Consider the following 24601-nt stretch of genomic DNA (forward strand, 5'->3'; position numbering starts at 1 on the left):
ACAGATGCTTTTATGTATGGTTATGCAAGCTGCTATCTGTCTGTGTTCATCTTACTGATCTTGAGGCGATGGGCATCCCTGTTTCATCCACTGGGCCGATCCCAGAGAACTTGATGAGCCGCTCCTCCCTTGTAGCAACCCTGCGTGGCAGAGTGGAAGAGCCCCTGGTCTGGACTCCATTAGAAAGACCCCCTGTTACAGAAAGACAGGACAGACCTGTTATCAAAAGCAATTCTAACTGTCCTCATTTTTCTATTACATTTCAGCTGAGTAGCAGTATGAACATTCAAGCCTTCTTCACCACCATTGCCACTGGGTGGCCACAGAGTGCCACTGTGAAATGGAGGTTGTTTTCATTTATGAAGCAATTGTGTGGTTAATACCCTGCGTCATATAATACATTTTAGGGTGATAATAGTATGATTGTGAAGGCTTCATTAAAGCTGATGATAAAAAATATATTATATATACATTAAGCCTTGACATTTGAAACACAGAGTTCTGAGAATCTTTTAGCAGAAGATTTCAGACTGCGACCGCAGCACATATCAGTCATGTCTCCATTGAGAGTATTCCAGAGTGTTCTGTCTTCTCTCCCACCAAAGATCCCATAAGACTTTGCACATTCATGACTTAAACATAAAACTCAAAATGTAATGCTCTATATGATAATTTAAAGAAAACTATAATCCTACCATTTGATTGAGCAGGGCCATAGTATGATCCAAAACGAAGAGGGTCGGTAAGAGGGTCACTCCCATTGACCTCTGAAACCTAAGATGGAAAATCAATTAGTCTGATATAAATATTAACAGTTGGAGAGCATGTGATTGTATATATGAATTTTGTGTAAATAGTATTTTTGTTGTCTCTTGGTGTCTTTACTATATATAACTCTTTATTATTATCCAGGTCGCAATTGTAAATGAGAACTTGTTCTCAACTTGCCTACCTGGTTAAATAAAGGTGAAATAAAAAATAAAATAAAATAAAATTTATTTAAAAAAAAAGTAATATCTTATGTTGTTCTTGTCTATTACTGTTCTGTACTTCGTCGTGTACTTGTACGTTCTATGTGGACCCCAGGAAGAGTAGCTGCTGCATGTGCAGGAGCTAATGGGGATCTTAATAAACTAAACTAAACTGTGGAAATAGTCTGTAGTGCAGGACACATTATCATATATTGGATTAACCAACACAAATTCAGGTCCTCTATCAAGATCCAGTATATTCCAATCCAGTGGCATAACACTGAACCTGTGATACTAGACAATTCCACAGAAAGGAGCCGTTGTCTCTCAATATAACGTGTGATCTTGACAGAGTGTACAAAACATAGGAACCCTACTCTTTCCATGACATAGACTGACCAGGTGAATCCAGGTGAAAGCTATGATCCTTATTGATGTCACTTGTTAAATCCAATTCAATCAGTGTATTAGATGGGGAGGAAGACACGTTGAAGGATTTTTAGGCCTTGAGACAATTGAGACATGGATTGTGTGTGTGTCATTTAGAGGGTGAATGGGCAAGACAAAATATTTAAGTGCTGTTGGGCTTTCACACTCAACAGTTTCCTGTGTGTATCAAGAATGGTCCACCACCCAAAGGTCATCCAAAGGTCTTAATTTGATCACCCTGTTTCAGGTGAACTTTCCTGCAATGCAGGACATTTAAAACCTTTAGTGCATTTGAGGTTGAACAAGGCCTCTGAAGTTTGCAATTTCCACTTAGAAATGTCAGACTTGATTTTCCCTTAAGAAAAATGTTTCAACCCCTACATAAATGTACATTAATTATAATTCATATAATAATTCACATTTCCTATTGCTGCAGGATTATTTTCCTGCTGTAGCAAATTGGCCCGAATTAAGATTCTACATCTGTACAATAACCATGTGTATCACCTTAACAGTTTTGTTTGCCTTAATGAGCTCCACGGGTGGCAGTCTTGTGGAATGGAAGGGGCTGAGAAGGGGGGTGGGGAGCCCCGGGGAGATGACCACCACCTCCTGGGTCAGGTCTGGAGGGGACAGGTGATGCTGCTGGCTGGAGGGAGGGCCATCGTCAGAGAAGACGATACGAGAGCCGTTCAGATGGTCCAGGATGTCCACACGTTGCTACAGGAGAGAGGCAGTTGAACACTACATCTAAACACAGCCATGTCATTTTGTTAATGCTCTCTCTCTCTCTCTCTCTCTCTCTCTCTCTCTCTCGCGCTCTCTCGCGCTCTCTCTCTCTCTCGCGCTCTCTCTCTCTGTGGGAGGTCGGGTGGGCTTGTTAACGACATTGTTTTTATGTGGACATTAATTGACCCTAACAGTGGGGCTCCTGGTGAAAAGGCCTCTCATTTATTTAAAGCAGAGCAGCAGAAGGATGTGCTGTTCCACCCACTTCATCATCTCCCTTGCAGAGGCTGTAGAAAGGGCCCATTCAGGACCTAGATCAGGGGGTTGTAACAGGAGAGGCCCATTATAAGCCCATTAACCATCCATTCAGCTGGGCCTTGTGTTCTCCAACTAGGGGGAGTGGCCCAGGCCGAGGGGGTCGAAAAGGGGTCGCTGATGTTGACCGCAGTGAAAGTGCACCAGCATTAGTGATTCTCCCAAAGCCCTCCCCTGCTCTCTAAGTTTCCGTGTCAACTGGTCAGCCTCCCTCCTTGCTGCCCAACACTGCCCCACTTAGCCTACTCCTGCGTGTTTGAGTCCACAAGGGGCATTTCAGCTCTCTCTGTGTGAACTCTGGGGGTCATGGGAAGCTCTTGTGCCTCTCACACAGGATGAAACTGTATCTAGCTATTCCGAGAGATACCATTATGGAGCTAGGACTGGGGCATTTTCATGGAAATTGTAGCCTATAAATACAGTAAATAGCTGTTATTTTCATTCTAACTTATGTGTTGTTGTTTTGCCTTGTTGTATAGCATCTTTAAAAGGCACCTCTCTGTTTGCTGTTCATGCCAACTCTGCCAAGGCAGACTTCAAAGATTATTTTCTCTGACACAGCAAATTCAATTTGTTTTTAATATCTCTATCAAATCTTCAATACTTTGGGTCTGCCTGAATATGTTCTTTCATAGAATTCAGTTCTACTAAGAATCTAGCTCTCTTCATGTGGAGTTAGAGAAAGATGTCAGTTTTACTCTCAAATCCTAAATGAAATTTGTGAGCCAAAATGCCTGTACCTGAGACTGCATTTCATTTGTTATGATCCTGGCTGGGGTCTGACGCCAAAGTCTTCGTGTTATGAGCCTAGCTGGTCTATGACACCAAAGTCTTTGTGCAGCCGCCAAAGTATTCACCTGTGATAAACAAAACACACATACTGGTTAGATGGTGAGCAAATAATTGATATCAAGTCACTCACATGCAGAGAACACCACGGTAGCATATTCTCTTACACAACACCCTAAAAGGAGACAAACAGATTTATGGTCAATTACCTCTTATTCCAGAGACAATTGCATTATGCCTTTTAGTTGGGTCACGTCCAAGTTTTGAAGGCAAATAACCCACACTGGTTGAATCAACGTTGTTGTGAACCAATCTGGAATACACATTGAGTTGACGTCTGTTCCCAGTGGGAAGGGACTGACCAAAGAGCTCAGGAGCTGCCTGTACTGATAAAAGTCACTTACAATGCAACAAACTGTGCTTCTTCAGTTATTGGATAATTTTTTATAAATGCCGAACATCACTCCCAGAGATCTGAACTTTGATGCAATTCCCGGCAGAAGAGCAGGCAGGCATTCAAGACTGAATTGTGTGTTCTCTAAAGACGAGTGAACGCATTCCAGATCAAAATAGCATTACTGTCTAGAAAACGTTGCACGTCTATATTACATGTTAATGTGTAACAGCCTTTGTTGGGTCTCTGTGGGGTTGATTGATTCATCCTATGCCACAGACCATTCTTTTCAATGGAACATTTAACATTTAATCTCTGAGTAATTAGTCTGTCTGCCAAACAACCTTTTCGTCCATAAATCAAAACTAAGTCATGAGTTGAGTTGACTGGGGTTCTATTAACCCACTGTCAAGGCATTCTGAAAGGAAAACGTTTGTTATCCTCCTATCCCTGTTACCACAGCAGAGGCCATTCAAAACATGAGTCACAACTCTCCCTAAACTCTTCCATGACATACAGTGAAAGAGAGCTGTGGGAATGGCCACCGTGGCGAGAGTGAGCCATGTCAGGCTGAAGTCAGGTCCTAATCACCAGCACCTTGGAAAATCAGATTAGCTGTTTCTACATCAAAGGCCTTTGGGGACTCAAAGGGAGGTCATTTCCTCTCCTCTACAGTGGCGCCAAAAGCCCATAATAACAGGGTTGGCATGGAAACGCAAGACCTGAAAAGATCTACAACTGCTACCATGGGACTTGAGAATTGATACGTGATTATTAAGACTTTCCATTTGAGATCAACTTTCTCCGACTTGTGCCTTGGCCAGGCGAGGCTGAGAGCTGTCCAAGAGTATTTGAGTTGATGGGTTTTCCATGTGGCCCGCAACTTTACGGACTGTAATCATTATGGTCAGTGCTTAGAGACAGATATATGCACTCTGTCTGTGTACAGTACAACAACAACAAGACAAAATGTAGCAAAGAGATCCAATCAGTGTTTCTGGTTCCGGACAATGATGTCACTCTTTCTGACTCATCACCTCCGAATAAATCAGGTTACGTAAGAGGGAAAATATGGGAAACGGGGGATCATTGTCTACAATAATACCATTACAACTCAGATACAACACAGATGTTAAGACTGCACTAAAAGTAATCATGTTTATGTGAGGGACACTTTAACAGTATATCACACTTGCCAACAGTGTTAATCAGTTAGGCTTTCTGGTTGTTTTCACTGTGGTATTCACACTTCCAATGGCCTTTAGGGCAGGCAGCGTTATAGATGTTTGACATCATGTTGGTTTCTCTTGATTCTGTGGCCATTACAACCCTCAGGTCTGGCTGTATGTGGTGCTCTTTGGGCTGACATTCACTCTGAGATCCCATCTCACTGATGGATAACTAGACGTGTAATTCATTGGCATTTTGGACAAATAATATTTCCACATAGGAGGACTGTTCAATCTAATACTCCAAAAGGGCAAACAATTGAGCTCCTTTTTGTTCCTAACACTGCTGCCATTCATGTCTCAACGTCAATCACTGCAGCAATAGGGCTGTCTCTTATTTCTTCTTTTCATGTATAAATATTATAAATTGTGTTATTACTGGAGAGACATATCTAATCATGATACATGAAGAGGGGGATCAACATGCATTGACTGTTTTGTTACAGACTTTGTAAGAAAACAGCTGCAGACAAACGTCCTCTCAGTTCACAACAGAACACCGTTACAATATCTGCTCTGAGGGCGGGATTCAGTGAAACAGCCACTGTGGCACACCCACCCACACTGCATAGACATACATAACTTATGCACTGCAAAAATTAATGTGTTTATTAGAATAGTATCCTTTAACATTTTCTGATTCACCAAATTACTTCAAATGCACTTCCAATTATGGCAGTAACAATATCACTTCCTTACTGCAGGTTTGAAAGAATTCCAGCCTAGGTACTTTTAGTATCTTTGGCATCACAACAAAAACAACTTTAAGATCCAATGCAGTGGTTTTTTGTCTCAATCTCAAATCATAATATTGCGATTGTTTTCAAATTAAAATGGTCAAAAATAAATAAAAATAGCTTCTTAGCTAAGAGCAATTTCTCAAGTAATAACTTTAACTTGTGATGTCACCAGGCAGACCAAAACTCCATCCCAAAACAGGCTGAAATTTCAGGCAGTCTTTTCAAACAGTAATTTTCACAATTTTACAGTATTACCCCAGCCTCATAGTGTTGAAATATATATAAAACACAGGAATATCACGTTTTTGACTGCGCTGGGCCTTTAAAATATAAAATCATAGGTAGAAGTATCTCCATCAGTATGCGTTAGAAGCACACAAAAAATGCTTCTCCTTTTGACTGTGCATTTGGCCTCCACCATTCTCCTTACCTAAATGAGTCTGGATGGAGGATGGAGGTCTAACTCTATCAGCCAGAGCTACGCATATTACCACTCATAGAGCACCAAACATGATCCAGCCTAATAAGGCAAAATCAGCTGTGATATCTGGCAACAAATCCTGCTCCAGAACCTTGCTTCTCCCTGGGATATGTTTACTTTGAACGCCCCACACATTCTTATCTGATTAGTAACGTTCAAATACCATGACTATCTCTTTCACATGGAGCAGATTCCTCGAACAGTATTAAACAAAGTCAGATACAATTCTACTATATGCAATATACTGTATATATGAATAAAAAACACCTGCAAAGCTCATAATGTCTGGTATACCATATATGGTTGAAAATCCAAGATCAGGGCTGGTTTACTGCTAGTGAGGAATGTCAGAGTCTGTCAACTTGACTTTGATGTCCAAGATGTTTCTTGTACTCTGGATACCATGATTAAGTCACACAGGTATAATTTGGAATGCTCTGGTAATTTTGAACATTTCTCACACATGCAATATCTTATGTCAGATTGCTAGAGCTGCAGTGTGCCTTGTGTAACGCCCTCACCATGTCTTCCAGTATCTGCCTTGTGGCCTTATGGGGCAACAACCAGGCTGCTTTGGGACAAGGAAAGAGGATAGATAATTGAAGAAATATGACAATAGGAGACAGGGAGGATGTCTGTGTGGTAATCCCTCTCACATGGCCTCACACATCTCTGCTCAACAGAACTCATTTCGTCCCTTTGAACTTTGCCAGATGCTTTGCAATAGACTCACATTTCAAGAGAATGGGGTTGTCAATAAATGTGACTTTACCTTTAATACATAAGCAGTTGCCTTCCATTTAATGAGATAATGGTTCACAAACTCAGATGTTAGATACAGATACAGAGATCAGTAGAGACCAGTAGACTAATTAGATTGAGACAACAGACTACTGTACTTTGCAGAGAGAGGAAGTAGGAGGTGGTGTTAGTAACAGTAACAGTGCACTATGATGCAGTGAGACAGAAAAGTGTTAGTCAGCATGGGGTCACTGAACTTCACCACTCCCTGCTGCTGATTCCCAGGAAATCTATGGGACGTTTCCCTCACGGCCCAGATTAGCAACCGTGTAACTGAGTAGAATGGAGACGCACAGTTACATAGGTCAAGGAACCGACTCGATAACTAACAGCAAAGCTGCTGTATGACTATATCAGTGAAGTAGGGTCAGGGTAGGCAGGGTCACGGTAGGCAGGGTCAGGGTAGGCAGGGTCGGGGTAGGCAGGGTCAGGGTAGGCAGGGTCAGGGTGGGCAGGGTAGGGGTAGGCAGGGTCAGGGTAGGCAGGGTCAGGGTAGGCAGGGTCGGGGTAGGCAGGGTCAGGGTAGGCAGGGTCAGGGTAGGCAGGGTCAGGGTAGGCAGGGTCAGGGTAGGCAGGGTCAGGGTAGGCAGGGTAGGGGTAGGCAGGGTCAGGGTAGGCAGGGTCGGGGTAGGCAGGGTCGGGGTAGGCAGGGTCAGGGTAGGCAGGGTCAGGGTACGCAGGGCCAGGGTAGGCAGGGTCAGCAATGCTGTGATAATCAAATAAAAAAGCTGTTATAATTGTATATTTTTTAATCATTCTTTTTTGTTATCTAATGTTTTTTCCCAATGATTCTGGTGGTTTTTAGGCTCAAAATCAAAAAATATGCCAAGAATGCTACAAAACCATAGGAAAGGTGTCAAGGTATGCATGCTTTCCATTCAAATCCATTCAAATTGTTGACGGACGTGGTCGTTCCTGACTAATTTGGTGCTTGCATCCCTTGAACTGAACAAAGGTAGCGAGCAAGTAAAAACTGTCTGACGAATGGACACTATACTGCACCTTCTAGGCAGAGTTATTTTGCCCATATTAATCTTTTATTTTTATTGGCCAGTCTGAGAAATGGCTTTTTCTTTGCAACTCTGCCTAGAAGGCCAGCATCCCGGAGTTGCCTGTTCACTAGTGCCCAAAAAGCTAAGGACCCTGGGACTAAACACCTCCCTCTGCAACTGGATCCTGGACTTCCTGACGGGCCAGCCCCCAGGTGGTAAGGGTAGGCAACGACACATCTGCCACCCTAATCCTCAACAGGGGGCCCCTCAGGGGTGTGTGCTTAGTCCTTTCCTGTACTCCCTGTTCACCCACGACTGTACTCCCTGTTTACACTGCTGTTACTCGCTGTTTACTATCTATGCATAGTCACTTTGCCCCTACCACCATGTACAAATGACCTCGACTAACCTTTACCCCCGCACATTGGTTCGGTACCTGTACCCCCTGAATATAGCCTCATTACTGTTATTTTTTGTGTTGCATTTTTTTTTAAATTTAATTTGATACTTTAGTTTATTTAGTAAATATTTTCTTAACTCTATTTTCTTAGAAATGCATTGTTGGTTAAGGGCTTTTAAGTAAGCATTTCACGGTAAGGTCTACACTTGTTGTATTCAGCGCACATGACAAATGAAATTTGCTTTGATTTGACAACATCCTATGATGCATTTGATTAATCAAGCTTAAATTCTGTTTTGATGAGACACTTTTTTGATGTTTTGAATTGTATTTTTCAGTCATTTTGATTGTTGGACATTTCGTTAGAATCTTATTATGTATGTGTGTGTAATAATATTTCACAAAGTAATAATATTATTATTGTGTGTGTGTGTGTGTGTGTGTGCGTGTGTGTGTGTGTGTGTGTGTGTGTGTGTGTGTGTGTTTGCAGTGCATTGGAAGTATGTAAATCTATTGTGAAAGGCTATGGAGTTTGTGTTGTAAATTATACTGATTACATGTGTCCATATATTGTTTTTTTAGTGACCCCTATTAGTTGTTTGGTTGTAACTGTGGATGCTACATCGGTCTATGGCTGAGCTGAGTTAAGCAGTGTTTCATTTCGTCGGATGATATAAAATATGATGCCATCGTAGACTATCGCTTGTGTACAATACAGTGCCTTGCGAAAGTATTCGGTCCCCTTGAACTTTGCGACCTTTTGCCACATTTCAGGCTTCAAACATAAAGATATAAAACTGTATTTTTTTGTGAAGAATCAACAACAAGTGGGACACAATCATGAAGTGGAACGACATTTATTGGATATTTCAAACTTTTTTTAACAAATCAAAAACTGAAAAATTGGGCGTGCAAAATTATTCAGCCCCTTTACTTTCAGTGCAGCAAACTCTCTCCAGAAGTTCAGTGAGGATCTCTGAATGATCCAATGTTGACCTAAATGACTAATGATGATAAATACAATCCACCTGTGTGTAATCAAGTCTCCGTATAAATGCACCTGCACTGTGATAGTCTCAGAGGTCCGTCAAAAGCGCAGAGAGCATCATGAAGAACAAGGAACACACCAGGCAGGTCCGAGATACTGTTGTGAAGAAGTTTAAAGCCGGATTTGGATACAAAAAGATTTCCCAAGCTTTAAACATCCCAAGGAGCACTGTGCAAGCGATAATATTGAAATGGAAGGAGTATCAGACCACTGCAAATCTATCAAGACCTGGCCGTCCCTCTAAACTTTCAGCTCATACAAGGAGAAGACTGATCAGAGATTCAGCCAAGAGGCCCATGATCACTCTGGAGGAACTGCAGAGATCTACAGCTGAGGTGGGAGACTCTGTCCATAGGACAACAATCAGTCGTATATTGCACAAATCTGGCCTTTATGGAAGAGTGGCAAGAAGAAAGCCATTTCTTAAAGATATCCATAAAAAGTGTTGTTTAAAGTTTGTCTCAAGCCACCCGGGAGACACACCAAACATGTGGAAGGAGGCGCTCTGGTCAGATGAAACCAAAATTAAACTTTTTGGCAACAATGCAAAACGTTATGTTTGGCGTAAAAGCAACACAGCTCATCACCCTGAACACACCATCCCCACTGTCAAACATGGTGGTGGCAGCATCATGGTTTGGGCCTGCTTTTCTTCAGCAGGGACAGGGAAGATGGTTAAAATTGATGGGAAGATGGATGGAGCCAAATACAGGACCATTCTGGAAGAAAACCTGATGGAGTCTGCAAAAGACCTGAGACTGGGACGGAGATTTGTCTTCCAACAAGACAATGATCCGAAACATAAAGCAAAATCTACAATGGAATGGTTCAAAAATAAACATATCCAGGTGTTAGAATGGCCAAGTCAAAGTCCAGACCTGAATCCAATCGAGAATCTGTGGAAAGAACTGAAAACTGCTGTTCACAAATGCTCTCCATCCAACCTCACTGAGCTCGAGCTGTTTTGCAAGGAGGAATGGGAAAAAATTTCAGTCTCTCGATGTGCAAAACTGATAGAGACATACCCCAAGCGACTTACAGCTGTAATCGCAGCAAAAGGTGGCGCTACAAAGTATTAACTTATGGGGGCTGAATCATTTTGCACGCCCAATTTTTCAGTTTTTGATTTGTTAAAAAAGTTTGAAATATCCAATAAATGTTGTTCCACTTCATGATTGTGTCCCACTTGTTGTTGATTCTTCACAAAAAAATACAGTTTTATATATTTATGTTTGAAGCCTGAAATGTGGCAAAAGGTCGCAAAGTTCAAGGGGGCCGAATACTTTCGCAAGGCACTGTATCTTTTCTACATTGGTATTTACATTTGGTGAAAATTGTTTGTCAATCTCAGTTAATAGCCTATGTCACTCTGGTTGTTGGAGCGATCTGTCGTATGGTTCATCAAGGTTTATTTGTGAGTAAATCTGTCTTTGATAATAGCTAGTGCAGCGTTTCCCAAGCTCAGTTCTCGGGACCCCAAAGGGTACATATTATGACTTTTGCCCTAACACTACACGGCTGATTCAAATGATCAACTAATCATCAAGCTTTGATCATTTGAATCAGCCGTGTAGTGCTAGGGCAAAAACCAAACTATATTAGTTTTTATCGTAGCCAATAACGTATAGGGACATTTTTCATATATTTGCTTTAATCTTCAATCCCATAAATACCTTTTATTACAAGAAGGTGTTTCACAACAGGATTTCTCTAAGCACCAGTATTTGTTTATGGTCAAATGTTGCAATAGGATGATCTCGTGAAAAATGAGTTGGCACTCTGTTTCTCTGTCACCCAGATTTCTCCTCTGCTCCTCTCCTCCTCTGCTCCTCTCCTCCTCTTCTCTGCTGTAGGAGGCCACTGGGTTAAAACTGGTTGAATCATCTTTGTTTCCACATAATTTCAACAACAACTTTCAATATGATGACATTGAATCAATGTGAAAAACTGATTGGATTTGGAAAAAGTCATCAGTGTAAAGGTGGTGCAAGCTCCCGAGTGGTGCAGTGTTATAAGGCACTGCATCGCAGTGCTAGAGGCGTCACAACAGACCCGGGTTCGATTCCAGGCTGTATCGTAACTGGCCGTAATCGGGAGTCCCATAGGGCGGTGTACAATTGGCCCAGCGTTGTCCGGGTTAGGTGAGGGTTTGGCTGCGGGGGCTTTACATGTCATTGTAAATAAGAATTTATTCTTAACTGACTTGCCTAGTGAAATAAAAAGGCAATGTTATTTTTTTTCACCCAAATATTAACCTACATCCATGGTGAAATGTATTGTTGAGTTCACATTGAATTCATGTCAGTTGACAACTCAACCAAATGTAACGTTGATGTTGAAATGACATCTGTGCTCAGTGGGGGTTTTCCTGTGACTCGGCCCAGCTCTGACCTCTTCCACATCACCTCCACCAACTCCTCATCCATTGCATTGTTCTCCCAGGGAGTATGGTTGTCAGGACAGCGACAAAATACACCTTGTGAGTTGTTGTTTTGGTTGTCGCGGTGGCGACCCCTGAACTTCTGCTGCCAACTGTATCACCACAACAGGCAGCCTGCCAGAGCCCCAGCAGGGTAGAGGGAGAGTTTACAGTCAGTTGGAATAACAATAGAAAAACGTGTCTTCATGCCAAACATCATGGAACCATTTTTCGGCTTGAAAGAGAATGGACGAAACTCAACAATTGAATTGAAGCATTGATTCACACAATTTAGACATTTTTCACGTTATTTGACATAAACCAAAAAGTGCAGTTCATGGTAGTATCATATAGGGCTGGGAATTGCCAGGGACCTCAAAATACAATATTATCACGATACTTAGGTGCTGATACGATATGTAGTGCAATTCTCACAATTCCATATGTATTGTGATTCGATACTGCAATTTGATGTTCTGAAGAGAGCGCATGAGGGTAAAGAGAGAGTATGAGAGAAAAGAGAGAGTATGAGAGAGACGAGAGAGCATGAGAAAATTAGTTTTGATCAGTCATGGGAATAAAAGTGCTGAAAACATGTTGGCTCACTATTTAAAAGAAGATAGAGAACAAGCTATAAGAAAATACAGGAGTTTGTTGTAGGTACATCTGACTAGCCCGATTTAACACTATCTAGCAAAACATTTTTATAATATCGCAATATATCAATTTTTCCCCCATCACTAGTATCATAGCTTGAGTATAGTGAAATTGGTGTGCAAAGTCACTTTATGGATAACTCGATTTGACACCTAAAAAAGTCCCTGCAACTAATCAAACTAGCGACATCCTCTCTATTCATTGTATTTCTATGACTGACCACCTCCATTGGCCTCTGTGTGAGGGGCTGTGTTTGGCAGAAGGAGCAGGTTAATCATTGACTCCATAATGTTGTTCCCAGCCATGAGAACGGATCTAAGTCCTGCTCAGAGTTAGACTAATAAGGACAGACCAAAACACCGACATGTCTGCTTAAAGTGGTCAGTTTGTTTGTTTGTGTGTTCCTGTAGTGTAGTGCAATACAGGTCCTGAAAACATATTGGTTTTCTTTAATATCAGACAGCATAAACATCCCTTCATCTGCATGTATCCTTTAATGGAAATATACATATATATTTATTTGTTTAACATTTGGGCAAAAACTGATTGAATCAACTATGCGTCATTTCAACCCCAAAACTCAATGTGATGACATTGAATCAAAGTGGAAAACTGATTGGATTTTCAACCAATCATCATCGTAAGGGCATTTTGTCTTTTTTCACCCAACTTTTAACCTAAATCCAATAACATGAAATGGTTTGTTGATTCCACAATGAATTCCAGTTAGTTGAAAACTCAATCAAATGTAAATCAAAACTGAGGTCTGTGCCCAGTGGGCCATGTCTGGTCTCGCACAACTACTCTCCGGATGAGTAGGAGGCAGGTAATGCCTTATCAAATAATCTCACACAATGTAGTAAATTCCAGGGGATAAGTTTCGTGCGAAAGCAATAAACCTGAAAAGACCGTCAATATCTTTTTGCTTGAACAGGATGTAAGATCATCACAAATCTTTTTCAAAGACCTGAGGGGTGACTCATCATCAGGTTGTTATTATAAAGATGTTCTCTAAAGTATCCTACAAGGTTAATCACACACTCCTGCCTTGTCTCCAGACTGCAACTTGGCCCATGTGAACACACAGCCGTAGACCATACAAGGACCTGGACCAGGCCTGTTTATGATATGCGTTTATTGAGCGATACACACATTTATCAGAAGGAAACTATTCTGCCTCCTTGTATGGTGATCCCTCCCCTCAGCCTGCTGCTTGGGGGAGACATGGCTTCAGTGTTACTTGTCAATGGAGATACTACATGTTCCCTGCTAGATTAGATGCTCTTCATCAGACATACCATAGCCTCACTTTGAGGGGGCCGCTAATAATATGACGGCTGAACCAGAGAGTGTTTGGAGTTTTCAGAGAGGTTACTGTACTCACATTAGGGCTCATGCAGTGCTATGAAAGGTAGTTCAGCCTTTACACTCCTTTATTTTTGTAATTATGATTGATATGATTATTTTTTTTCAGTGAGTATAGGCTGTGGTGATGGAGCAAGAGAGATCTCAGAAGAGCTCAAAGAGGATCAGTGCAGTGTGTAGAAATCCTCCTGACATCCATAATAACCCCCAAGGTAAAGGGAGAACATGTCTGGAGCCAGTGGGCCCTGTGTTAGGGGCAGTGTCCCAGGGAAGTGTCCCTGACAGGGATGTTTATTTCCACATGTCACATCATGGGAATCACACCTCTATACAGAGTTAATAAGAAAGCCCCATGATTACAGTACAGTATTTCCAAACCCGTGGGCAGAGCAGTGAAGACCATAATAACACAGCCCCCTCCTCTCATGCCCACCCTCTGTGTTCCTGTAATGTGACAGGGGGTGCCTCAGAGCTGCCCTCTCCTCTCCTCCACTCAATCATCCACATGCCACAACTCAGACTGCTACTCTAGGACAGTTCCTAAATCACAGCATTGACGTCATCACTGAGGGTAGCAGAATAAATCAACCTCTTTTGTCAGAATGAGACAGCCTTAACGTAAGTATATTTATATTGTACTGGGTCTCGCTGTATGGCCATCCTCTCAGTTTACTGAGAGTCTCTAAAAGAAACCACGGACAAATTCCTGGTCTACCTCACCAATCCTGTGAAGCAAGTAAGCAAGGAGCAGACAGGCCGACGGGCAGGCGAATCAACTCTTCAATAAAAACAGAGCAAAGCACAACCTAGCACAACCACGTGATTACATAGTTACATAGTTAGTGCAAAATATCTGTCTGGCTATATCTGACAAGTGTATCTCATGCTATGTCATCCTACAGTCCTGCCTCATCATAGGAAAAATGTAGGCTACTCACCTCTGATGCAGAATCCCAGGGAACAACACACCTCTCAAAGTCCTGTCTGCTCCGTGGTGCATGTAAGCCCAATATGTTGTGGGCAGTCACTCTCTACTCTCGCTCTCTCTTTCCCGCCCACCCTCCCTCCCCCTCTCTCTCTCTCTCTCTCTCTCTGGACTTGCTCCGCCTGTGAAGGACTTCCCGGTTGACAGGCATAGCCATGGCAACCCCTGGGCCGTGTTCAAAAGGCACCCTCCTCTTTGCTTGTCAGTGTGGGGCTCCTTCAATGAAGAGGGCCCATTGTTGTGATTAGGTGATATTTCACAGCGCAGGGTTAACCAAAGGGGAATGCAAATAGTTCATCACCTCCACCTCTCCAACACCCCACCCTATCACACACCTCTCTCTCTGTCGATTTCTCTCCCATGACTCCCTCTCTTTTGTGCTGCTGTTTGTTTGTGTCTGTTCTGCGGGCATATACAGGCCAGGTCTCTGTCCAGTCAAAGGGATGGGAGTAGAGAGGAGGGGAGGGGAGAGAAAGAGCTCTCTCAGTCCAGGGGGGTTCTCTGATGATCCTCTGGCATCATTCGTCTTTTGGGGGGTCCACCCCATGTATCCTACTGACACTGGAGCCACCACTAGACCCTAGACAAACAGACAAAGCTGGTCTCTCTCACATCCCCTGCCCTTCCACACATCACTGATATCCAACTACAGCACGTTAGTACGTTGACTAAAGAGAAATGTGAGGGTAGGTGAATCAATTTTAATATGCTTCAGCCACTGAACATAAATGTTTCTGTCACATGTTTCTCAGGTACTGAGTTAACCTTTACACGGCCCACGTTGCAGGTGGTAGTCCACTCACCTTTATTGCACTTTCCTGACAGACCAGCTATAAACTAGAAATGATTTGATAAGCTGTGTGCGGATGCGTGTGTGTGCGGATGCGTGTGTGTGCGCGTGTGTGTGTGGAAGCCCCTCTCCTTGGCCAGTTCCAGGTTGGAATTGAAAGAGTCAACTCTTTTTTAATAAGTCAGTGGTCTGGCTTGGGACACTGAAACTCAGGCAAATACCAGACAGTATCCACTTACTGAGTCTTCACCCCTTCTCTGGAGGTTGTTTTTGCTAAAGGAAAGCAGAGTTTTTTAGCCCTAGGACAAGAAATGGTTCTGGATAGTTTGGCCTGTAGTGGAGTAGGCTATAGGTCCCAGTTAGGGAAGTCAGGCAGGCACAGTCCCCCGCTGTGACCCAATCCTGCACCCTGTCACTCTGTGGCTCAATGAGGTGCAAGAGGGGATCGCTGCTTTGGCCGAGGACCCAGCGCCTCTCTCACAAACACTCCCCCTAACTCTTCTCTCCTTCTCTCTCCCCTATACACATACATATCTTTCTCTCTCACTGCGATCTTGCCTGTACCTCCCTCCAATGAGAAATACTATATTTGGAGAGGTGGGAACTGTAGCTTGTTTCACTATCCCACTGAGTTCATAGCATGGTTTTTGTAACAGTGATGGGATCCTAATAACTTAACCCTAGCAACTCTCAAGCTCTGTACCAGACTGGTAAATCCCACCTAGCAACTTTCAACACATTCAATCCTGTCCTGTCTCAGTGGTATGTCACTATGTTCCAGTATGTTTCTATCAAACCCTGTCCAACCTCAGTGGTATTTTCCTGGATGTTCCAGGATGTTTCTATGAAACAATCGTGTGGGTCATTAAAATCCCAAATGCCAAGCCAAGTGAGTAAATACATCATGATATAAATCTCTGTCACATACCAGTGAACTACCTCACTTGATGATGGCTATAGGCTGCATACTTTTACTACTGCTTAGGAAAAACATTTCCTAGTAAAGCACTAGACTACAGAATCTGAATTTATAGCAAAATAGAATCATGCATTTGGAATTAAACTATCAAAACTGCCCATAAAAGGAACTATTTGGTTTCCATCAAGCCTTTAAGATTTAATACATAGTAGTACAATCCTATTACTAAGTATTGCTGAACACTGAAAGACGTTTAATATAAAAACTCAGTTCAGCTGGTTTATCCTTAGGTGACCTTTGCCTAAAAGATCACCACTGTCTCCCATACAGCCTAAATGCTCACCACTGTCTCCCATATAGCAAAATGATCATCACTGTCTCCCATACAGCCTAAATGATCATCACTGTCTCCCATACAGCCTAAATGATCATCACTGTCTCCCATACAGCCTAAATGATCACCACTGTCTCCCATATAGCCTAAATGATCACCACGGTCTCCCATACAGCCTAAATGCTCACCACTGTCTCCCATACAGCCTAAATGATCATCACTGTCTCCCATACAGCCTAAATGATCACCACTGTCTCCCATATAGCCTAAATGATCACAACTGTCTCCCATACAGCCTAAATGATCATCACTGTCTCCCATACAGCCTAAATGATCACCACGGTCTCCCATACAGCCTAAATGATCACCACTGTCTCCCATATAGCCTAAATGCTCACCACTGTCTCCCATACAGCCTAAATTATCACCACTGTCTCCCATACAGCCTAAATGATCACCACGGTCTCCCATACAGCCTAAATGATCATCACTGTCTCATATACAGCCTAAATCATCATCACTGTCTCATATACAGCCTAAATGATCATCACTGTCTCCCATACAGCCTAAATGATCATCACTGTCTCATATACAGCCTAAATGATCATCACTGTCTCATATACAGCCTAAATGATCATCACTGTCTCATATACAGCCTAAATGATCATCACTGTCTCCCATACAGCCTAAATGATCACAACTGTCTCCCATACAGCCTAAATGATCATCACTGTCTCCCATACAGCCTAAATGATCAACGCCGTCTCCCATACAGCCTAAATGATCATCACTGTCTCATATACAGCCTAAATGATCATCACTGTCTCCCATACAGCCTAAATGATCATCACTGTCTCCCATACAGCCTAAATGATCACAACTGGCTCCCATACAGCCTAAATGACCATCACTGTCTCATATACAGCCTAAATGATCATCACCGTCTTCCATACAGCCGGACACACACTGAGTGAACAAGACAATAGGAACACCTTCCTGATATTGAGTTGCACCCCCTTTTCCCCTCAGAACAGCCTCAATTCGTTGGGCATGGACTCAATGTGTTGAAAGTGTTCCACATGGATGCTGGCACATTGTAACTCCAATGCTTCCCACAGTTGTTTTAAGTTGGCTGGATGTTGTTTGGGTGGTGGACCATTCTTGATACACACGGGAAACTTGAAGGTGAAAACGCAGCAGCGTTGCAGTTCTCGACACAGTCATACTCCGTTCAAAGGCACTTCAATATTTTGTCTTGCCCATTCACCCTTTGAATGGCACACATACACAATCCATGTCTTAATCGTCTCAAGGCTTAAAAAGCCTTCTTTGACTCATCTTATCCACTTCATCTACACTGATTGAAGTGGATTTAACAGGTGACATCAATAAGAGATCATAGCTTAAATCTGGATTCACCAAGTCAGTCTATTTCATGGAAAGATAATATTTTGTACACTCAGTGTTCTTACAATGCCTTTCAGAAGGACACAACAGCACCATGGGGGTTGTTGGTTTGTTTTGCTTGTACACAAACCTTTGGTGACAGCGGTCGGTCCATCTCCCAACCCTATGAGCCATAATGCTGAATGATGGTGAAGCCCACCATTCCCATGCATACCTCTGCTTAGACTCTACTTAGAGGAATGCTCTTCTGAGAGTTAACCTATGATAAGAAACCTCTATTTCGTTCTCTCTATCAGCACTAAGATGCACAGCACTTATTCACCCTGAGTATAAGAGTAGAGAAATGAACACAAGAAGATATGCTTGTGGTGGTTTGCCCAAAGAAGAATCTGAATAATCATTATCCATTTGGAGCTCTCAAGGTTATCTACTACTAGGATAAAACAACCCAGCTAGGGCTTCCTGAGTGGCGCAGCAGTCTAAGGCACTGCATCACAGTGCTTGAGGCGTCATTACAGACCCAGGTTTGATCCCAGGCTGTGTCACAACCAGCCGTGACCGGGAGTCCCATAGGACGGCGCACAATTAGCCCAGCGTTGTCCGGGTTAAGGGAGGGTTTGGCTGGAGGGGCTTTACTTGGCTCATTGTGCTCTAGCGACTCCTTGTGGTGGGCCGGGCGCCTGCCGGCTGACTTTGTTTGTCAGTTGAACAGTGTTTCCTCCAACACATTGGTGCCGCTGGCTTCCGAGTTAAGCGGGCCGGTGTTAAGAAGTGCGGTTTGGCGGGTCATGTTTCTGAGGACGCATGACTCGACCTTCGCCCTTCTCCCGAGCCAGTTGGAGAGTTGCCGTGAAGAGACAAAATCAAAATTGTGGAGAAAAAAGGGGGTACATTGTTTTTTTAAACAAGCTAAACAGAGAACAAGCACCAAAGCCATAGAAGTGGAAATGATAGTTAAATTACTAGTAAGCCCTTCACATACGGGATGGTAACAAAATGATCATGATAAAACACTGGCATGTTGAATGAACAAATGAACAAATTAACGTATACAGTATGTGTACATGAACATGCACAGCATAACCAGAAGTGCAACACTGAAGTGGTTTCATTCAGCATAGCTCTTAGCCCAAAACAATAGCCATGGAAACAGCAGAAACCTGTTTTTCCGTGGAGTTCTGATTCCTATCTACTCAACCATAGACAGTGAAAGATAGCTCCTCCCTAACACAATGTTAGAACTCTACCAGAACTACTATGCTGTTACTGTTTAACAATATTCAGACAAAGTAATTGACACACATGGAGAACTAAAGATAAACAGAGTTCCAGTTCCCACAGTTTAAGTGTATAATCCTGTCATTATGCTCCTGATCTCTTCAGTCCTCTAAGTGATAGAGCAGAAGAGAGAGAGCAGGAGTCTCACAATATGAACTGTTTTTTAGTCTTGGTGTGGAGCACCAGAGACAGACAGACAGAGAGAGAGAGAGTTGTACTTACAGAGCAGTGCAGGCTGAGTAGAGAGGTGTTCTTGAGAAAGAAAAAGAAGGAGGGAGGGAGAGAACCACTGCTGGGTGTCTTTTATCTTCTGCGAGCTTGAGTTTGAATGTTTTTTTTGTGTCAGTGAGTGACTGTATGTGTGTATGTATGTGTGTGTGGGTGTGTGTTTGAGCATGCACCCCTCCACTCCACTATACAGCGACTTTGTAATAGTTTCCATCTGCAGCTGGAAATAATAGAAATCCCCATGCAGGCACAGCCTCAGTGGCACCGACCTTTTGTGTTCCATGAGCAGGAACCGAGGAGGCCATTTCCATAGCCATCTAAATAAACAGACTTTTGTTTGAGATGGATCCAGTAATAGTATGGTGCTCCATTCACAGTCTAAGGCCTGTGTGAGCAGCCTGGTATCATAAACTAGACTTGACATAGTAAATGTAAATCTGACTTGCATGAGTATGATATGTTACTTTTGGTGTGGTTACAAAAGACAGAACGTTACTTGGTTGGGGTGGATGGGTGGGAGTATAGCGCGAGCGTCTAGCAACCCAAATGTTGAGAGTTTGAATCTCGTCATGGACTACTTTAGTATTTTTGCTAATCAGCAACTTTTCAACTACTTACTACTTTTGAGTTACTTTGCAACTACTTAACATGTTAGCTAACTCTTCCCCTAACCCTAATCCTAACCCTTACCTTAACCATTTTAGCTAACCCTTCCCCTAACCTTGACCTTAACCTTTTTAGCTAACCATTCCCCTAAATCCTAACTTAACCCTAACCTAAGCCCGAGCCTAGCTAACGTTAGCCACCTAGCTAGAATTCGTAAAATAGGATCTGTTTTGCAAATTTGTAGCATACAATACGAATTGTAATTTTTAACATACAGTGGGGGGGAAAAGTATTTAGTCAGCCACCAATTGTGCAAGTTCTCCCACTTAAAAAGATGAGAGAGGCCTGTAATTTTCATCATAGAGACGCTTCAACTATGACAGACAAAATGAGAAGAAAAAATCCAGAAAATCACATTGTAGGATTTTTAATGAATTTATTTGCAAATTATGGTGGAAAATAAGTATTTGGTCACCTACAAACAAGCAAGATTTCTGTCTCTCACAGACCTGTAACTTCTTCTTTAAGAGGCTCCTCTGTCCTCCACTCGTTACCTGTATTAATGGCACCTGTTTGAACTTGTTATCAGTATAAAAGACACCTGTCCACAACCTCAAACAGTCACACTCCAAACTCCACTATGGCCAAGACCAAAGAGCTGTCAAAGGACACCAGAAAAAAAACCTAGTGAATGACATGCAGAGAGCTGGGACCAAAGTAACAAAGCCTACCGTCAGTAACACACTACGCCGCCAGGGACTCAAATCCTGCAGTGCCAGACGTGTCCCCCTGCTTAAGCCAGTACATGTCCAGGCCTGTCTGAAGTTTGCTAGAGAGCATTTTGATGATCCAGAAGAAGATTGTGAGAATGTCATATGGTCAGATGAAACCAAAATATAACTTTTTGGTAAAAACTCAACTCGTCGTGTTTGGAGGACAAAAAATGCTGAGTTGCGTCCAAAGAACACCATACCTATTGTGAAGCATGGGGGTGGAAACATCATGCTTTGGGGCTGTTTTTCTGCAAAGGGACCAGGACGACTGATCCGTGTAAAGGAAAGAATGAATGGGGCCATGTATAGTGAGATTTTGAGTGAAAACCTCCTTCCATCAGCAACGGCATCGAAGATGAAATGTGGCTGGGTCTTTCAGCATGACAATGATCCCAAACACACCGCCCGGGCAACGAAGGAGTGGCTTCGTAAGAAGCATTTCAAGGTCCTGGAGTGGCCTAGCCATTCTCCAGATCTCAACCCCATAGGAAATCTTTGGAGGGAGTTGAAAGTCCGTGTTGCCCAGCAACAGCCCAAAAACATCACTGCTCTAGAGGAGATCTGCATGGAGGAATGGGCCAAAATACCAGCAACAGTGTGTGAAAACCTTGTGAAGACTTACAGAAAAGTTTGACCTCTGTCTTTTCCAACAAGGGTATATAACAAAGTATTGAGATAAACTGTTGTTATTGACCAAATACTTATTTTCCACCATAATTTGCAAATAAATTCATTAAAAATCCTACAATGTGGTTTTCTGGATTTTTGAATAGTTGAAATGTATCTATGATGAAAATTACAGGCCTCTCTCATCTTTTAAAGTGGGAGAACTTGCACAATTGGTGGCTGACTAAATACTTTTTTGCCCCACTGTTTCATACAAAAAGGGTGATGGACATCCACAAATGAATACATACCATACGAAACGTAACATATAATACTAAATGGACTGTCTCGGATTTACGTACAGAATAAAAAGAAATGCTCTGAAAAAGGTTGGTGTGAGAGAATGAGATGCAGATTTGCTAAACTAAACCTTGAGTCATAATGTAAGTTGACACAAAGCAATGCAATGCTAGGGTTGCTATCTCTGCACGAATACACAAATTCAAAATACAGACCTGGGCTCACACTAACGCACTTAATCACACATTTACATGATATACACATGCCCAAAGCTGGAGGAGAAGAATCAGTGTTTCCATGGTCTGCTCCAAAAACAGCCATCCCCATGCTGCAAAGGCAGGCCTCTCTTGCCCACCCAGTTTGGGAAGTAGTGTGTTGCAGAGGAAAGTACTGTAGTATGTTGCAGGACAGCAGTGTAAAGTGGACACATTGGTAACTGCTTTCTACTTTAGAATATCAAACATGTTGAAGAACAAGAAACTTATTGAATGTGGTAGTGGTTGGAGAAATTACCTTTAAACTGTTGTAATGACAGCTGTTATGACAGCAGTATAAACAACCTGTTTCTCAACATAAACAACCTGTGCAGAAGTAGAGATAATCTGGTCCAGAAAGTATACTTACAGTACAGGTACAACGTTATTCCTCCTGTTTCGGTTCACAGAGTTCCTTAGTTTTGTTGTTATTCCTGACAACCTGTGGTAGAGAGGCTGGCTGGCCCCTCTGTCTTACCCAGCGTCTGACTCAGTCCTCAGATATTCTTCAGGCCCATGATGGACTAGTGGATTCCTCCTCTCTCTGGCTCTCTCTATCTCTCTCTGTCCTGACTGCAATCCAGCTCCGCTCTGCCATCCAAGATAAATATTTAACAGCCTGGCTGTGCTGTGAGATCAACAACCCTCTCTGTTCCCCTCCCTCCACATTATCTCCTCATGAGAGAAAACCAACTGTTCCAGCATCATGTCACCTTACCATCAGCTGAGTCACACCAACCATAAATTAAGAAGAAAGGTGTATAAGAAATTGATATTTAGTGGGTTATGGCATTGGTTTCAATGTGGCTCAAGTCACACAACTGTTTGTGTTAAACTTGTGGCCTGTGATCTGCCTCTTGAATTTAGAAGGTGTAGCCTAGCTCTTCATTAACAGTGTAACACTGCCACTTAGTGGTCAGATTAAGTATTTACCCAACATAATTTCCAACATGTTGCCTAAAGTAGAAGTTACGGGTTAGGGTTTAGGGTTATGGTTATGGTTGAGCCAGGGTGTTGACATGAAGCTAAGATTAGGGTTGGGGTTAGCGATTTTTGGGCCCATTTCAAAATGCCTTTGAGGGGCCCCCCATACCCTACAAAAGAGAAACATGTCCATGGACATTATCTGCTTTGATTATTATTATCCCACAATTGAAAATAACTATTTCAAAACCTATTTTAGAAGAGAAACTATGCTGCCACCATAATACATGAAAACACAGAGGGTTCCAATATGTGTTGTGTTGTATTAGATTTGACCCAAACTGGTAGTTTTTCATTTTGGCCAAAAAGTAAGAATATTTGTCTTGCAGTGTTAGTTAAAGGCCTTGTTGCAAAAATAATGAATGATTTGGAGTGGATTTTTTTTAAACACAGGCTTCCTCCTTTTAACTTTGGCATACAGGCCAGTAATGTGGAGTGAATACAATGTTGTTGATCCTCTGTATTTTCAAGTATTGTGGTGGCACTGGCAGCATCATATTATGGGTATGCTTGTAACCGGCAGGGACTAGGAAGATTGTCAAGATAAAAAAAATTCAATGAGCAAAGCCCAAGGAAAAAGTTTGAGAAAAACCCTCTGTAGTTGTCACGCCTGCTCCCGCTCCCCCTCTCTGATGCTCGAGGGCGCCAGGCTGCCCATGGTTACGCACACCTGTCACCATCATTACGCGCATCAGCACTTCATTGGACTCACCTGGACTCTTTCACGTTTTTGATTGCCTGTCTATTGCCTGTCTATTCCTCAGTTTCATCCCTGTGTCAGCATTAATGTCGTTTTGTTTCCCCTGTCCAGACGCTGTCCGTGTTCTGTTTCATGTCGGTTGTTTATTAAATATTCACTCCCTCCACTTGCTTCTCGTCTCCCAGCGTCTGTCCTTACAGTAGTCTTCTGAAAATCTAAGACTGGGATAGAGTTTTATTTTTCAGAAGGACAATTACATAGATTTGAATGCCAAAGACACATCAGAATGGCTTTCCAGGAGGTATTGAGTGTTCCTGAAGGGCCCAGAATCAGTCCTGACTTAAATCTGCTTGAAAATCAGAGACAAGGTTTGAATATTGTTGTTCATCAATGATTCCCAACCAAATTTACTGAGCTTGAGCCTTTCACCTTTCCCTATGAAAGGATACCTAGTCAGTTGTACAACTGAATGCCTTTAACTGAGTTGGGCAAGGCTGGTAGAATTGTATTCAGAATTATTCACAGTTGTAATGGCTGCCAAAGTGTCACGTCCTGACCATAGAAAGCCTATGTTTTCTATGGTAGAGTAGGTCAGGGCGTGACTAGGGGGTTTAGTCTAGTTTATTATTTCTATGTGGGGTTCTAGGTTTAATTTTCTATGTTGGGGTTTGTGTATGA

At 42.5% G+C, this 24601-nt stretch overlaps 1 protein-coding gene across 10 annotated transcripts in view; it reads right to left on the minus strand.

Annotated features, from left to right (window-relative positions):
* Window positions 1-22844, minus strand: part of LOC139389288 (vinexin-like) — a 41536-nt gene extending 18692 nt beyond the window's left edge. For 3 of the 10 annotated variants that reach the window (XR_011629399.1, XR_011629398.1, XM_071135880.1), the window contains exons 1-5: window positions 22610-22832; window positions 3185-3301; window positions 1908-2120; window positions 696-774; window positions 56-192 (exon numbers count right to left, since the gene is read on the minus strand). Coding sequence is in view for 8 of the 10 variants with exons in the window: in XM_071135880.1 (XP_070991981.1) it covers window positions 56-192; window positions 696-774; window positions 1908-2120; window positions 3185-3196 (441 nt within the window). In the remaining 2 variants the exon portion in view is untranslated. Of the gene's footprint in view, window positions 1-55; window positions 193-695; window positions 775-1907; window positions 2121-3184; window positions 3302-14697; window positions 14871-22609 lie in introns of those variants that run through there. The other 7 variants (XM_071135883.1, XM_071135878.1, XM_071135885.1 and 4 more) reach the window with 7 other exon arrangements.
* Between the last annotated feature and the right edge of the window lie 1757 nt (window positions 22845-24601).

This window comes from Oncorhynchus clarkii, chromosome 30 (assembly GCF_045791955.1).
Source record: "Oncorhynchus clarkii lewisi isolate Uvic-CL-2024 chromosome 30, UVic_Ocla_1.0, whole genome shotgun sequence".
NCBI classification, from domain to species: Eukaryota; Metazoa; Chordata; class Actinopteri; order Salmoniformes; family Salmonidae; genus Oncorhynchus; species Oncorhynchus clarkii.